General features: G+C 40.4%; 2 protein-coding genes across 5 annotated transcripts in view; both read left to right on the forward strand.

The window, feature by feature from the left end:
* The window catches only part of LOC122081007 (E3 SUMO-protein ligase SIZ1-like), a 40,265-nt gene extending 29,896 nt beyond the window's left edge, over positions 1-10,369 (forward strand). For all 3 annotated transcript variants that reach the window (XM_042647938.1, XM_042647939.1, XM_042647940.1), the window contains 10 exons: positions 524-611; positions 712-787; positions 1,328-1,401; positions 1,633-1,740; positions 4,049-4,210; positions 7,452-7,556; positions 7,644-7,724; positions 7,803-9,027; positions 9,602-9,981; positions 10,071-10,369. In XM_042647938.1, the coding sequence (XP_042503872.1) occupies positions 524-611; positions 712-787; positions 1,328-1,401; positions 1,633-1,740; positions 4,049-4,210; positions 7,452-7,556; positions 7,644-7,724; positions 7,803-9,027; positions 9,602-9,747 (2,065 nt within the window). In that variant the 3' untranslated portion in view covers positions 9,748-9,981; positions 10,071-10,369. The remainder of the gene's footprint in view (positions 1-523; positions 612-711; positions 788-1,327; positions 1,402-1,632; positions 1,741-4,048; positions 4,211-7,451; positions 7,557-7,643; positions 7,725-7,802; positions 9,028-9,601; positions 9,982-10,070) is intronic.
* A 2,032-nt stretch (positions 10,370-12,401) lies between these two features.
* LOC122081448 lies at positions 12,402-13,879 on the forward strand. 2 transcript variants are annotated; one of them, XM_042648594.1, is made up of 2 exons: positions 12,402-12,731; positions 12,831-13,879. In XM_042648594.1, exon 2 carries the CDS (start codon positions 12,881-12,883, stop codon positions 13,781-13,783), a length of 903 nt encoding a protein of 300 aa, XP_042504528.1. In that variant the 5' UTR covers positions 12,402-12,731; positions 12,831-12,880; the 3' UTR covers positions 13,784-13,879. The 2 variants fall into 2 exon arrangements, with proteins under 2 accessions (XP_042504528.1, XP_042504527.1); XM_042648593.1 differs by having other exon boundaries at positions 12,402-13,879.
* The last annotated feature ends 617 nt before the right edge of the window (positions 13,880-14,496 follow it).

A 14,496-nucleotide genomic window follows, 5' to 3' on the forward strand; every position in this document is an offset into this window, starting at 1 on the left:
TTATTGTTTACCTATTTTCATTTTAAGAAATTCGCATGAGTTTTAATTTTGAGCATGTCCCCAATGATTTTTGTTCCGACTCTTATGTAAAAAGTTTGACCATTCTGTTTACTTCATAATTCTCATTGTTTCTTATGTAGCAGTTTTGGATTGCTTGTGCTGTTGGGCTTGCTTGATTGGTTGTCTGACTGTCAACTGTGGTGGCAGGACTGTCTAGCCTCTTGACTGCTTTTAAATTTTATAACATCGAGGAGCCTTTTAATTTTATTTATTTGGCCATTAGAAGTTTATTGGGATGTGTGAGGTAGGAAATTAGATTGGATGTCTAAGCATTGATTTCGCTTCAAGATAGTCTTTGGGAATCTCTCCATTCAGGTTCACCCAGATACCCCATACGTAGCACCAGAACTTTACCAGTACATTGTGGTTTTGGTTTTCTTTGTAGTGTCTCCTCTCTTGTTAAAAAAAAAAACCTGTTTTCTCGAATTTATGTGAAATATGCTAAATTGCCAGTGTCTTTCAGGACAAATCCAGTGCAAAATGTGGAAAGAACATTTCAATTGGCAAGAGCTGACAGAGATTTGTTACTAAAACCTGAGTATGATGTTCAGGTTTGTTCATGGTTGTTCAAATATCATTTTATGCGTATTGAGCTGTTATAGTCTTGTGATGTAGAGTTCAAACTATGTGAAATATTATTTTGTCATTCAGGCTTGGTGTATTCTTCTCAATGATAAGGTTTCATTCAGAATGCAATGGCCACAATATGCTGATCTTCAGATCAATGGTATGGACATTTTTTTTTTTTTTGGCCACTTAATGATGTTCTTACGAGCAGAAAAAAGTTATAGCTTAATTCTTTTAGCTAAAAAAGTAGTATACACATTATTTTGCTTGCATATAGAAGCTAACTAACTTGGTAGGCATGGATAGGCAGCCTCTGAGCTTTTCTCTATTGGGGAAATGGTACTGTATTGGTTCCATTGGTGATGCTTCTGTTGCTGTTTCTGCTGCTGCTGTGGCTGATGATGATGATATTATTATGTAGTTGTTTGGAGTGGAGAAACTATTTTGGGTTGTGATAACAATTTCTCTTTGAAATGGGACATATATGGAGACTGAAATAAAATTTTGTTACTGCTTCCTGTCAGTAACAGTTTTTTTTTTTTTTTTTGCTCAACATTCAGCTCTATGCTAGTCTTGACCTTTCAAGGGAATGTGTCAATTGAACAATGTGTTTGTGGCACTTTTTTCCCTTAAATCTTACTGCTGTACATTTCAGTGATGCTATTTATTTTAACTTATATATATATATATATATTTGCAGGTGTGCCAGTTCGTACAACCAATAGACCTGTAACACAGTCGTTGGGAGCTAATGGTCGTGATGATGGTCCAGCAGTGAGTCTTTTTCCTTGAACTTATTGTTATCTTTTTTGGATGCGTGTTTCTTTGTCCCAGAATAGTTGCATGAACATTGCCTTTCTTTTTTTATTTGTTTATTTTAATGCTTTTCCACTCTTAAGGCTTTTCTGCCCTTCTCCCACACCCCCCATTGGAACAGTTTACACTTTTAACTGCTTTTTGTATTCTTTGATTTTGGGTTTTAAAGTCAGCCTTTTGTTTTCTCAGATCACAACATGTACGAGGGAGGGAATTAATAAAGTCTCTTTGTCGGGGTGTGATGCTCGTATTTTCTGCTTAGGGGTGAGGATTGTTCGGCGACGTACAATGCAGCAGGTATAATTTCTTGCACTATTTATGTGGAAGAATATTGAGCTAATGTGAATGTCATATCTTTTTTAACTTTGATCTGTTTTGCTCAAATAGAAGCTCTCTTTTAGCCTCCCTCATTGCCTCTGTAACTTTTGGACTTGTTAATTGATACTACTATTTCCACTTTTCTTTGTGCAAGTGTTATTTTTACTATGCCTTGTATTCTCTTAGCAAGAATATTGTTAACCACATGGTTGAATTCTGTGGAGTGTAACAAGATAGCCATAATTACTTACTTCCTGTTATCACTGTTTTGTAACCAAGAAACTTGGTTATCATGGATTGCATCTCCCAAGTTCTGAATTAAGATTATGTCTTTGCCAAGTCGTCCTAGCTGTCTCCTGCAGCTAATCTGGTGTGTTTGAATGACAGAATGAGTTAATCTCTTGGAGATCTTGGATCAGATGCTGATTTGGATTGCTGATGCTTTTGTTTGTTGGTTTAGTTTACTTGATTGTTTGTTGCTCCATGCTTTTGGCTATCCTAGATTCTGTGTGGATTTTTTCCATTGTTTCAGTTTTGAAATTCCATTTGGTGAAAAGTCTGGGTCTCTTGATGTTTTGGGTCGCCCTTTTTGCAATAATCTAAATTTTTAGTGAAAGCATACTGAATCCATTTGTAGACTTGTTGGTAAGAAAAGAATGAGAAAATCCTCAACCTGCTATGTTGAAATACTTTTCTTCCATCTATGTCCAACTTTTTGCTCTATTAGGAGAAACACTGAAATATGTTTTATATCTGGTTAGAGAGTGGTTGGCAGAACGTGAATATGCGGCTCTCCTCATTTAGGTGTTATGAGGGATTATTGAGAATGGTAGGCAGTAAAGATGTTTAAATCAGGAATTTCAGATTAGCACATTAAGTGGCTAGAGGCCAATTATTATTTTATTGGATTTCTATAAATATTCCCAAAAACCTGGGCAAAACTCGGGATTTTTCTGGCCCAAAATCGAAACCTCAGTTTTGAGACCATTAAAATGGTTTTTTTGACCTTTTTGTGCTGCCTACTTTTTCTACTTACATCTATTCCAGGAATTAGTTTCACAAAAAGAAAATCACCCAAAATGGTACTTGTGGTTTGGACTCAAGTTTGCTAGCGTACACTGAATGCTGCTGTACACCAGCCCTATTGTAAACACTGACTACTTATAATTTAGATATAGGAAAGGTAAATATGATATTAAAACAATCAAAACTTACATTAGGTTAAGGAAATAATTATGCTTTCTGGACTGGTCTAATCCAAGAGCTGGTATGATTGTTGATGCTACTCCAAATGCAGCACATATGTTTCCCATGACATTTTGTGCCTAGTTCTATAGTCCATGACAGCCCACCTATAAGCCTCATCATCAACATACCGGAGGTTCCCAACCTAGGAAATGGCTCAGTGAGACTGGAATTGGGTGGAGCTGGCGCAAATGGTTGGACCAGATATGAGAAGATGTTGTTGACGAAAGAGGACCCAGCACTTGACCATTCTCCATACTCGGTGCTAGGGAATTAAGTATGAGATCCACTGTTGCCACCACTATAGCCACACTCATAGCCATATACCCTCCAAATGCCAAACTGGTGCTCTCGAAGGATGGTCCACCAGCATCCACCATACCCAACATGTGAAGTAGATCGAGCCATTCTATCCAACATATAAAAAATTGAAATGAAATTACCATTGTCTATATACTAGATTTGGGGAAAAAACTATTACCTTCAAGCTCCAATCATGAAAATTCAAGCTGTTGAAGGATTGAATGAATAGAAGAATGTAAAAAAATGGGAAGAAATCAAGTGATTTGGCCAAAGACATGCAGTTTTTTGCAAAATCCCAAGGAGTAGTGTCAAAAACTGCAAAACAAGGTAGTCTTGGTCGGAACCTGTTGAAATATGACAGGTTTCAATCTAAACCTGTGAATTATATGTATGGTTCTACCATGTTTTGGTCAAAACCTATTGAAACAGGGTCGAAACTTGGACCGCACCAGTATTGACCCTTGGTTTCCTCTCGGTTAGTGTTGAAACTGGGAGTTTCAACTGAAACTTAAACCATGATACCTATTATCATGGTTTTACCTGTCACTCTGTTAGTCATGGTCATAAAGTGATTTTGTTCCTCATAGGAAATAGCTATCTTGTGGGATTTTTCTTTTCTACTTGAGTTGAGGCCATTCCTCTACTGCTAGTCACTCCATGTTACTGTTATCTATTTATTTATTTATTCATTTAATGTCGCTACTAACTGTTCTGTGTTTTCATTTCTTCAATTCTCTAGGTTATGAACTTGATTCCAAAGGAGCAGGTTGGTGAGCAATTTGAAGATTCTGTTGCTCGCGTTCGCCGTTGTATTGGTGGCGGGACTGCCACAGATAATGCAGATAGTGACAGTGACTTAGAAGTTGTAGCGGATTCAATCACAGTCAATCTCCGCTGCCCGGTAAGTTGTAATACATGTTTCTGTAAAGTGTAATTCCCATTTGATGTCTAGTTGTATTTGTATATCCATTTTGATATATTTTTGCTAGGTGGAAGTTATATTGATTTAATTTCTTGAGCTTATGATTTTGTTGGTCGCACTAGGTAATAGTCACTGATCTGCATCAAATATTAAAGTTTGTTAGTGGCAAACATTTTTTCTGTTTGATTGCTCACGCTTGCAAAATATTTGTTGCCCTTTTTGCTATGAGAGAACTCCATATTTCAAAACTTTGCCTTTGCGGATACCCTGTTATCCTTGCTATCTTGGACACCGACAATTCTTTTGTATATATATCTATATAATTTTGACAAAAAACTGAAATAATGGACACTGACACCGAGGGGTTAGCGCAGTTGGCTTGGAGGGGACATGGTACTCCGCCTCAGGAAGTGAGGTCTTGTGATCAAACCTTCGCCACTGCACCTAACTTTTTGGGGCCACTGCACGGGAGTTTCCGTCTCGGGCTGACCCGGTCTTGTGTAAGCAGTATCACAGTGACCCCAGGGACTAGTCGGGTCAAAGATCCTGACACCCTGATTATCCAAAAAAAAAAAAAAAAGACACTGACACCGATGTGTGTCTCCTTGTTAGATAGACTTTACATGTTTTGGTTGATTGGGCAAGGCACTGAAGCAAAAGACAGATTAAACATATAGTTATTGTAGAGGTTAAAAAGCTAAAATAATGTGCTTAATCATTTAAAGAGTTGGAAGTGACTTAAGCTGGCCCTAAGTGGCGGAGAGTTGAGACTTGAGACAGGTGACATAAGCATCTTCTTGCCTGTTTATGATTCTGGCTGAACTTTGATTAATGCTTCGTAAGGAAACTCTTCCCATCAGGTGTTAGGGGTATTATCAGATTTTGGGGTTAAATGGTGATGGGGTTTTCTCCAGCACAATTGCAGAAGATGACGACTCATTAACAATGGAAAGAAAATTTTCCTTGTTCAAACCATTTGAAGGAAATCACGTGACAGCCACATCCTCCACTTAAGCTAATTTAAATTCCACCAATCCTTCCCTATTTTGGTGTATAATTTTCTCCCCCACTTCTCCAATCATACCATTAATGGATTCATAAGTTACCGAAGGAGCTAGGACTTCCTCTATCAGCGCCAACTCTCCCACAGAAAAACCTCCTTCAAATTTGAATTATCAACAATGTGAGAAAGGTTTGCCGAAATCCCTCTATTCATGCCCACACGGCCACACCTACCTTCAGATTCCATTTCTCCCTAGCATCTTTCCTTAGATCATCCACAGACAAGATACGAAACTTGACACGTCCGATAAAAGCGAAATGAAACCACTGCCTATAGCTTTCATAGTCATGTTGAGGAATAACAATGCGAGTGATACTTCCAGTGTGTATCGGATTGGGAAGTATATCAATATCCGGCAAAGGCCCTCCTCCCACTGCCTTTGCATATGATTTCTTTGGAACAAGAAGCATCTTCTCGACCCCTGGATCATCCTCTCCAGTATGTTGAACAACATCATCTTGATCATCACCACTGTCACCCTCTTCGCATTCACGAGCACCCCTAACACCCTCTCCACTCACACCTATCATCTCCCGTGTGCATTCCACTCACACATTCTCATTCCCTATCTACTACTATTCCAGCGTTTATAGTTATCTAATTCCTTAGATTTTTTACCCTTCCAACTAGTCTCTTGTATACAAGCTATGCTAATTCTTATTCTCATTATATCTATCAATTCTAAATTCTTTACCATTAGAATTTGTATGTTCCAAGATGCTAATCTAACCCTACACTTTTGGACTAGCTTCTTTTCCTGCATTGGTTCATGGTGTGAGAACCCTTGCCTGCTTGTCACCGTAAATTGGATTCGATATGGTGCGTCGCATACAGGGGATCCCCTAGCTTACTCTTGTTCATTATTCACTAGACCCGGGCAGCATCTCGCTTTCGGGGGACACCTTAGCATAAGGTTGAAAATATAGTCCTATAATCTATGCAAAAGGGTTTGGCTATTGTTTTTATGGTGCAGGCTGCTAACCTGATGCACCAATCCTCCTTTATCCGGGCTTGGGACCGGCAGGTTAAACACTGGGAAGTTCATATATCTTTCTCAGTAAAAGCGTTATTTATCAGGGAAAGAAAAACACCTTGAATCTGCATGGCCAAAGGAAGAACAAGTGAGCTGCAACAGATCAGTTTGGTCTTTGCATAATTTACTGATCTTTGCTTAATTTGTTTTGTTGCATACCCATAAGAAACCATTTGCTAGGCTGGTGCCTACGTGGAATAGATTTATTTATTATGTTGTTAGTCAGCTACATAATTATCTAACCCCATCTAGAGTGGGTTTATTTATATTGTTATATTTGTGCTACACAATTATATAATCCCATTATAATTTAGTGACCCTCCTGTAGAAATTACTCTTAATGACCTCAGTATTACAACTATGGGATTGGCTCTGCTGGACCGCTAGCGAATGCTATCTTTCAAATTACTCCCCAAATTCAATGAGATTAAAACATGTTTCATGCCGATATACTGCTAAGCCCCATAACTCTTATGTAAAGATCACGAAGTCCCATTTGTGGGCCCTATGGCCACAAACAAGAAAAAGTTCCAAAAGCCTGTTGCAAGTTACTGGTCTACATCTTTGTTTAGTTGTCCCGTGAGCCGTGATCCTTCATTCCTTTCCACAATAAAAATTAAAAGACCATTGCCCTTGGAAATAAAATAATTACATCAAGGGAGCCACATTACTGAAATGACATAATCATCCTTGAGAATATGCTCTCTACATTTACCTACAATTTGTTAGTAATGTCATTTTAATGCACGGTGACCGTCGTTTCATTGGTTCTTCTCTTCTTGGGAGCCTAAATTTGGTCATCGAGTACATCCAACTAGAATGTGAGGTGAGAAGTGAGGATTGTTGCAAATCCAGTAAAATAGGTCATTGTCATTTGATGAGTTCTTTGTAGGACCACTGGCATGTCAACAAGGTATTCAGGTCAGTCTTCTTACTGATATAGTAAAAATGTGAATTCATCTCCACAAAACTCTGTTGCTTCTAGTTGTGGATTTGAACCATAAACTTATCTAATTTATTACTTTGAAGCCAGAAATTCATAATCTAGTGAATGTGAGATGGCAGGGATTCCAAGTTGCAAGATATCTTAGCAATATCTTACTTTTTTGCCCATGTGAATGCAGATGAGTGGGTCTAGAATGAAGGTTGCTGGCAGGTTCAAGCCTTGTGCACATATGGGATGTTTTGATCTTAACACTTTCGTTGAACTTAATCAACGTTCCAGGAAGGCAAGAAGTTCACCCTCTTATGTTTGTTTATTTTATCTTCATTTAACTATTTGAAATATTTTACAAGATTTGTACTTTTGGCTGCAGTGGCAATGTCCCATTTGCCTCAAGAACTACTCATTGGAGAATCTCATCATAGACCCATATTTCAATCGCATTGCAACTATGGTATTGCTTATTCTTGACCGTCTGAATTCTGATTTGTTGTTTCTCATGATCTTTTAATTATTTAATTCGGTGTGACAGATGCAAGATTGTGGAGAAGATGTTAATGAAATTGATGTAAGGCCTGATGGGTCGTGGCGTGTAAAAAATGAAAATGAGCGTAGGGATCTTGCTCAATGGCACTTACCTGATGGCTCTCTATATGTTACTGAGGGAGACATGAAACCCTTGGAAATTTCAAAGCAGATCAAACAGGAGGGTGTTTCAGAAGGACATACTGGTCTGAAACTGGGTATAAGAAAGAACAGCAATGGACATTGGGAAGTTAGCAAACCTGAAGAAATCCGTGCCCTGTCCTCTGGAAATCAACTGCCAGATAAGTTGGAAAACCATGGCCCAAAAATCATGCCGATGAGCAGCAGTGCTACTGGAAGCTGTCGCGATGGTGATGATCCAAGTGTTAATCAGGAGGGTGGTGGACATTTTGATTTCTCTACCACAAATGACAATGAGTTAGATTCTCTCTCTTTGAATTTTGAGTCTACATTTGGAGTGCCCAACAGAATTCCTTCTGCAGTGAATGCAGATGTCATTGTTCTCAGTGATTCAGAGGAAGAGAATGAAAATCTGATTTCTAACGACACCACTTATGACCCTGTTCAAGTAGATCCCAGTGAAATTTGTTTTACTGTCCCCCCTCCTGGAGTTCCTGACTCATACCATGATCCAGCTATTGCCGCAGGTGGTAGTTCTTGCCTTGGTCTCTTCAATGGCAACGTCGATGATTTTGGGATGCCTCTGTGGCCACTGCCATCTGGTACTCAGGCAGGTTCTAGTTTCCAGCTGTTTGGTACTGATACAGATGTCTCAGAGACCTTAGTTGATGTGCAACGTACTTCTGTTACCTGTCCCACGCCAATGAATGGCTATGTGTTGCCTCCAGAGACAGCGGTCGGAACTGCTGCACATGTCTCAGCTGCTCTAGTCGGTCGGCCTGATCCTGTTATAAATGATGGCTTGGTTGATAACCCATTGGCGTTTGGGGGTGATGACCCTTCTCTGCAAATTTTCCTGCCCACTTGTCCAGCGGGTATCTCAGCGCAGTCTAACCTGAGAGATCAATCTGATATGTCAAATGGTATTCGTGGCACAGAAGACTGGATTTCTCTCAGGCTTGGAGGCAGCAGCGGAGGTGGGACTGCGGGTGGGGGTGGGACCCATGGTAACTCTGAATCCACAAATGGTTTGAATTCGAGAGACAAATTTTCATCAAAGGAGCGTAGGTTGGAATCTTTAGCGGATACTGGTATGTCCCCTTCCTTTCAAGTTCCAATTTTTTCGATTTCCTTACATGCATGTCAAAGGATTGAATTTGATTGTTGCAGCACTCCTCTAATTGTTAAGCTTGGGAGGCCTTGAGACTTTATATCAAATATGGGGTTTAGTCTACCTTCTAACAACTGACAGTTCACCTTGCTGTTTTTGTCCCAGAAAGAAAAGAGAGACACTACGGAGACCACTCTTGATCATTGGATTTGCAGATTCAGGATCATGGGTATCCTTGGGCCTCTTTAGAGCATTTTTTTTTTTTTTTGGCTTATTGGATACTGAATGTAGTGACCTGGAGGTGGCCCTTGGATAATGCAGTCTCTGTAGCATTCCTCAATGTAAAAAGAGCACATAGATCAAACTTGTTCGCACTTAATAATTAAAAAAATCCACAAGTGCTCATAGAAATTTCTCGTACTTTTTTTTTTTGGCGACTATGAGTGGGATTAAGATTGAAAGCTCGGTATCGTCTAACCATTTTAATTCCGGTATGATAGATCTCAAGTTGTCTCACTTTTCTGACAAGGGTGGTTGTTTATTTCCTTTTGCAGCTTCTTTGCTTCTGAGTATGAATGACAACAGGTCCGACAAGAGAACTATAGATAGGCAAAAGTCAGATAGCCCTTTCTCTTTCCCTCGCCAGCCACGGTCTGTAAGGCCAAGGTTGGATCTCTGTATAGACTTGGACTCGGAGTAAATTCCATTGGCAGTGAGATGGTTCTCTTTTGGAGATATACTGGAGAGAGTACCTTTTGATGTGCTAGTTGAAACGTCATTGATGATCATTGTATTTAAAAACTAAGAATGTCAGACATTTCCTTTGAAGATAGGGAGCTCTTATTGGCATGAAATCTCAATAACCACATGGTCAATGTTGCTGGTTACTGCTGCTTCAAAATTTGTCGGTACTCACATATACATTTCTCCCCTGGTGAGCCCTAATCTTCAGTTTTGTATTCTGCTTGGTTTTCATTTACACTTGTGTTTACGTATGTCTGATGCTGTTTCTTGGCCTACCAGGGCCAATGCAAATTTTTTTTTTCTGGTTTCCCTTTCCCCCCAAAATAAAGTTTTGTAGGTTTGGCGATGTCGCATCTGCAGTAAATTGTACAAATAGAGAAGAACCATATGAAGAGTTTAAAAATAGTAAACATCCTGAAAGGTGCGAGCCTTAAGATATTACTGGGGAAGCCTTCTTCCTTTCTGTACCATATTAATTTGTTTTCTTGCCCAGTTCCGCCAATGGTGGCAATTGGTCTGTAACATAATGTCATCAAATGACCATTTTATCATCAATGGAACCATTTCTTCCAGCCAAATGTGTGTGCATTACCTACTTTCTGGATATACATTTGTACATTTGGATGGAATATTTAACTGTTTTAAATGCGATACTGGAATGAGGGGTAAATCTGTGGATAATTGCTACTACAGATGGTTTGAGCTTATGTGGTAGAGCACGTTGCTCTCTGGAGGCCTCAGATTAGAGCTTCCATTTCCTCATGGGATCACTTATCTTCGTATTCACCCCCCCTAAATTACATGAGAGGTTTGGGGATCCTTTTGCTCAGGTTTTATTCCAAACAATGATTATTACTAATTTGACCCTTGTAAGCCAACACCCGTCCATCACTACCACCTCCACCACCCACCCTGATCGTCCTCGTCCCCTGCTGCAACCTTTCTACAAGTACTGCCATGCCTTTGTTCCCGCTGCCTGCGACCTCTTACAACTGCTCTCCGCGGGGGCCTTGATATTCACAGCTTGCTGGCATATTTTTTTTTCCTAATATGCAGCTTGCCGTCTTGGTTTCACCACTGTTTGCAATTCATCCTGAACCACTTGTGCCTGCACATCTTGCCCAGATGACTCCACCTCCACCGCCAAGTTATCCACCAGATCCAGCAATTCCATCACAAACACCATGACGACCCCAGCCCTGCTACATCTTCAGCCCGCCCGCACAGCTGCCCCCATCAACTCCTGCCCCTTGGTGCAATCAATCCGACTTGTCACTTGGCTCAAATCATCCAGAGCCCATGCAACTACTCACCGCCAGCACCTGCTGTGCATCTTCAGCCCCATGGTTGTCACCCCTTAGTTCCATCAACCCCAGGTTTTTCTTCATTACTTCTCTGGTCATTTTAAGACTATCTGTAGTTCTTTTAGTTCCCTCAATCTGAATCTGATTACTCATCTTTGTTGGTACATCTTCAAGCCTCCATTGAACATGGTAAAACCATCTTAAATGGCTTTCTTAGAGTTTATCATGGATTAGGATACCTCTCAAATCAATTCAAATATGTATATTCTTTACTTTATATTTCATAGTTTTGTCATATATTCATATCAACAATCTCATCTATCAAAACAATATCATCAACAAAAAGCATACACCACTTTTCAAATCAACTCTAATATGTATATTCTTTACTTTATATTTCATAGTTTTGCCATCATTCATTATAAACACAAACAAATTAGGATATAAACTTGATCCTTATACAACTCAATTGTAATTGGGATCAAGCTGATCCTTGTAAACTCTTGCCACTACGGGGTCTGAGGGGGAGGACCAAGGTCCACCTTCTGATACTTCAGTTCCCACCCACCCCATCTCTTAACAAAAAATTGCTCTACGTTACTATTGACTGCCCTAAAACATAACGATAGGGTTTCAAGAATCAGGATTGGATCAGAATTGTACCATTATTTTTTACCCTGAGCATGGGAACACAAGGTTCCTCGGCGACCAAGCCTTTAGTAATCTTCCTCATCTGAGAAAATATTCCCTACCCCTAACGATGGTCAAGGTCAAGTAATACCTTCACCTTCTTCATTCATTGTTTGACTAATGGTAAATTGGTAACACAACAACTACACGGAGGACTGAAACTCTGAAAGAGAAAAGCAAGGGGAGGGGAGGGGGGCCAAAACTAAAAGCTCCCGGAAGGAGACACCATTTCCTTTGCAGAAGAAAAAGGATTCATCAGGATCACATCACGTCACGTCTTTCGTTTGAAGCTTTTTTCCGAGGGATTCGTTGCTCTTGTCACTTCGATTTGTCACTGTTTCAATCTGTCTTCAGATCTTCATAGCTTTTTGATCCATAAAGACCTTAAGAGCGACAACACACTGAAGACAGTACTTAGTACTCACAACTTTGACAAAGCCCATTTTTTTCAACACTCAGGAACTGTTGGATTGGAATCTTTGATCTGTAATACTGTTTGGAACCAACTCAAAAGTTCTAAGCTGTTTGGCCAGAAATCGTGTCAAGGAAGTAAGAACCCATCCAATTAAAGCAAAAAATCCAAACTTCAAAGCACCCAATGTTTGGCATTTTGTGCTGTGAATCGTGTGCCTTCGAAAAGAAAAATCCACATATATCCACTCTCCATAAAAACCCAGAGGCCAAGAGTTCATTCTCTTAGAAGTTTCATGTAATGAGGAAAAAGGTAAATTTTAGAGAGGAGAACGTCAGGAAGTGAAACAGACCCTATTAAACTTGAACATAGGAACTCATGTTATCATATAATAAGCAGAGAGAGAGAGAGAGAGAGAGAGAGGAGATTTCGGAGCTGATTCGGAGACTCAGCATTCAGCAATAACAAAAGCTGCAAAACGGAGAAGCAGATAGAGAACAGCCCAATAGCCTTCTCCAGATTCTCTCCGTTTAGGTATTCCCATTCCTTCGCAGGTCCCAGCTCTTAATTTGTGATTTGTTCTTCATTTCGTGCATTAAATGCGGCTATCTTCGAAACCCATCTCGAGTCCAGGCCGAGCAGACAAGTTTCCGCCTCCATTACTGAGGTTCCTGAGAAGCAATATGGGGAGTCGAAGCAGAGGAAGGTCACGTTCGAGCCCTATGTTCATCAGAAAGAAGAATGCTTCTGCTACAGCAGTGGAAACCCAGGAGCCCTCTTCTCCCAAGGTCACCTGTATGGGGCAAGTTCGCGTACGAAGAACAAAGCAAGCTGGGGCAAAGCACCGTCGAAGCAGCACTACCCCCGCCAAAGGCCGGTTACGATGGATTCGTAAGGCTCTCTTCTGCAACTATTCCGTTAGGAAACCTAAACCCAGAGCGTCTCGTCCGATTTGGCGGAGATGGTTTCAGTTTCCCCAAATGGGCTATCGGAGAAAAGTCGATTTGGCCAAAGATTCTGCGCTGGGAGAATCCAAACGAGAGGAAACAGATGACTATTCTGCCAGACGTTACGAAGATGAAAAAGGAGAAGACGAGGAAGCTAAGGTTTTTGTGTCTTCTTCCCCACCGAAGAACGCTTTGCTACTCATGAGAAGCAGGTCAGAGCCATATCGAGCTTCCTCTCTTGCTAATCGCTTCTGGGGTTCACCCTCTCCAACTGAAGATGCGGCGAATACCAAGAAAGAGCAGGAAAGCGTAGACCACATCGAAACCCAACAAGAAGAAGCAGAAGAGGAGAGACCCACATTGGCAAAAGAAGCCAAATGCAGAGATTCGGCTGCAGAATCGAGAAGTGGTACGGAAAATGAGGAAAAGTTTGGATTTTCTGATGGATTTGAAAGCTCAAGCAGTGAGAGAAGCATCAAAACAACGGGAACCGACGATGAGTCATCGAAGCTTATAGGAGGAAACCCTGTTCGGCCACTGGTACTAACCAGATGTAAATCAGAGCCGGCGAGAAGAACGGGGAAGCTGGATCGAATCAGAGTCGTCCTCCTCGAAAAAAATAAGGTTGCGTTTCGGTGAGGGACGTCCACCACATGTTTTTTGGTACACTTTTTATGCTTTCTTCTGAGTCCCTCTTTGGTTTTTCGTAAACTGAAATCTGAAATTAATATGTTTACCCCCACACACACACACCCCCACCGGGTTGAAATCGTCTGCAATTCCGATCTCGTACAATTCCGTGCAATACCACCTTCAGGTGATGACACGTGTATTGATACCAATACAATGGTCCAGATCTGGTACAACTAATAAAACATTAAATCAGTGAAGAATCATTTAAATCAGATCTTGACCATTGTGTTGGTATCAATACACGTGTCACCGCTTGAAGGTGGTATTGCACGGAATTATATAAGATTGGAATTGAAGACGATTTTTTTCCCAACCGCACCACACCCCGGAAAATAATCCTCTGTTTTTCCTTGTTTTACTACTTGCAGAACACGACACGTGGACAACTTTAAGACCAACGCATCGGATGTAATAATCCTCACCCAATGTTGACCGTTGGATCCTCTGTTGTCCACGTGTCGTGTTCTGCAGGTAGCAAAACAAGGAAAAACAGAGGACTTTGATCCCCACACACAGCCCCCCTCCAAAAAAAAAATCTGGAAATCATATATATATATATATATATGGAAAATGTCTTGAAAGGTATCAGGACACCCTAGAATATATATTAGTGTCACTCTCAAATCATTTAATGAAGTTTAGCATGAACTTTTACATTT

The sequence above is a fragment of the Macadamia integrifolia genome, chromosome 6, assembly GCF_013358625.1.
Source record: "Macadamia integrifolia cultivar HAES 741 chromosome 6, SCU_Mint_v3, whole genome shotgun sequence".
Lineage (NCBI taxonomy): Eukaryota > Viridiplantae > Streptophyta > Magnoliopsida > Proteales > Proteaceae > Macadamia > Macadamia integrifolia.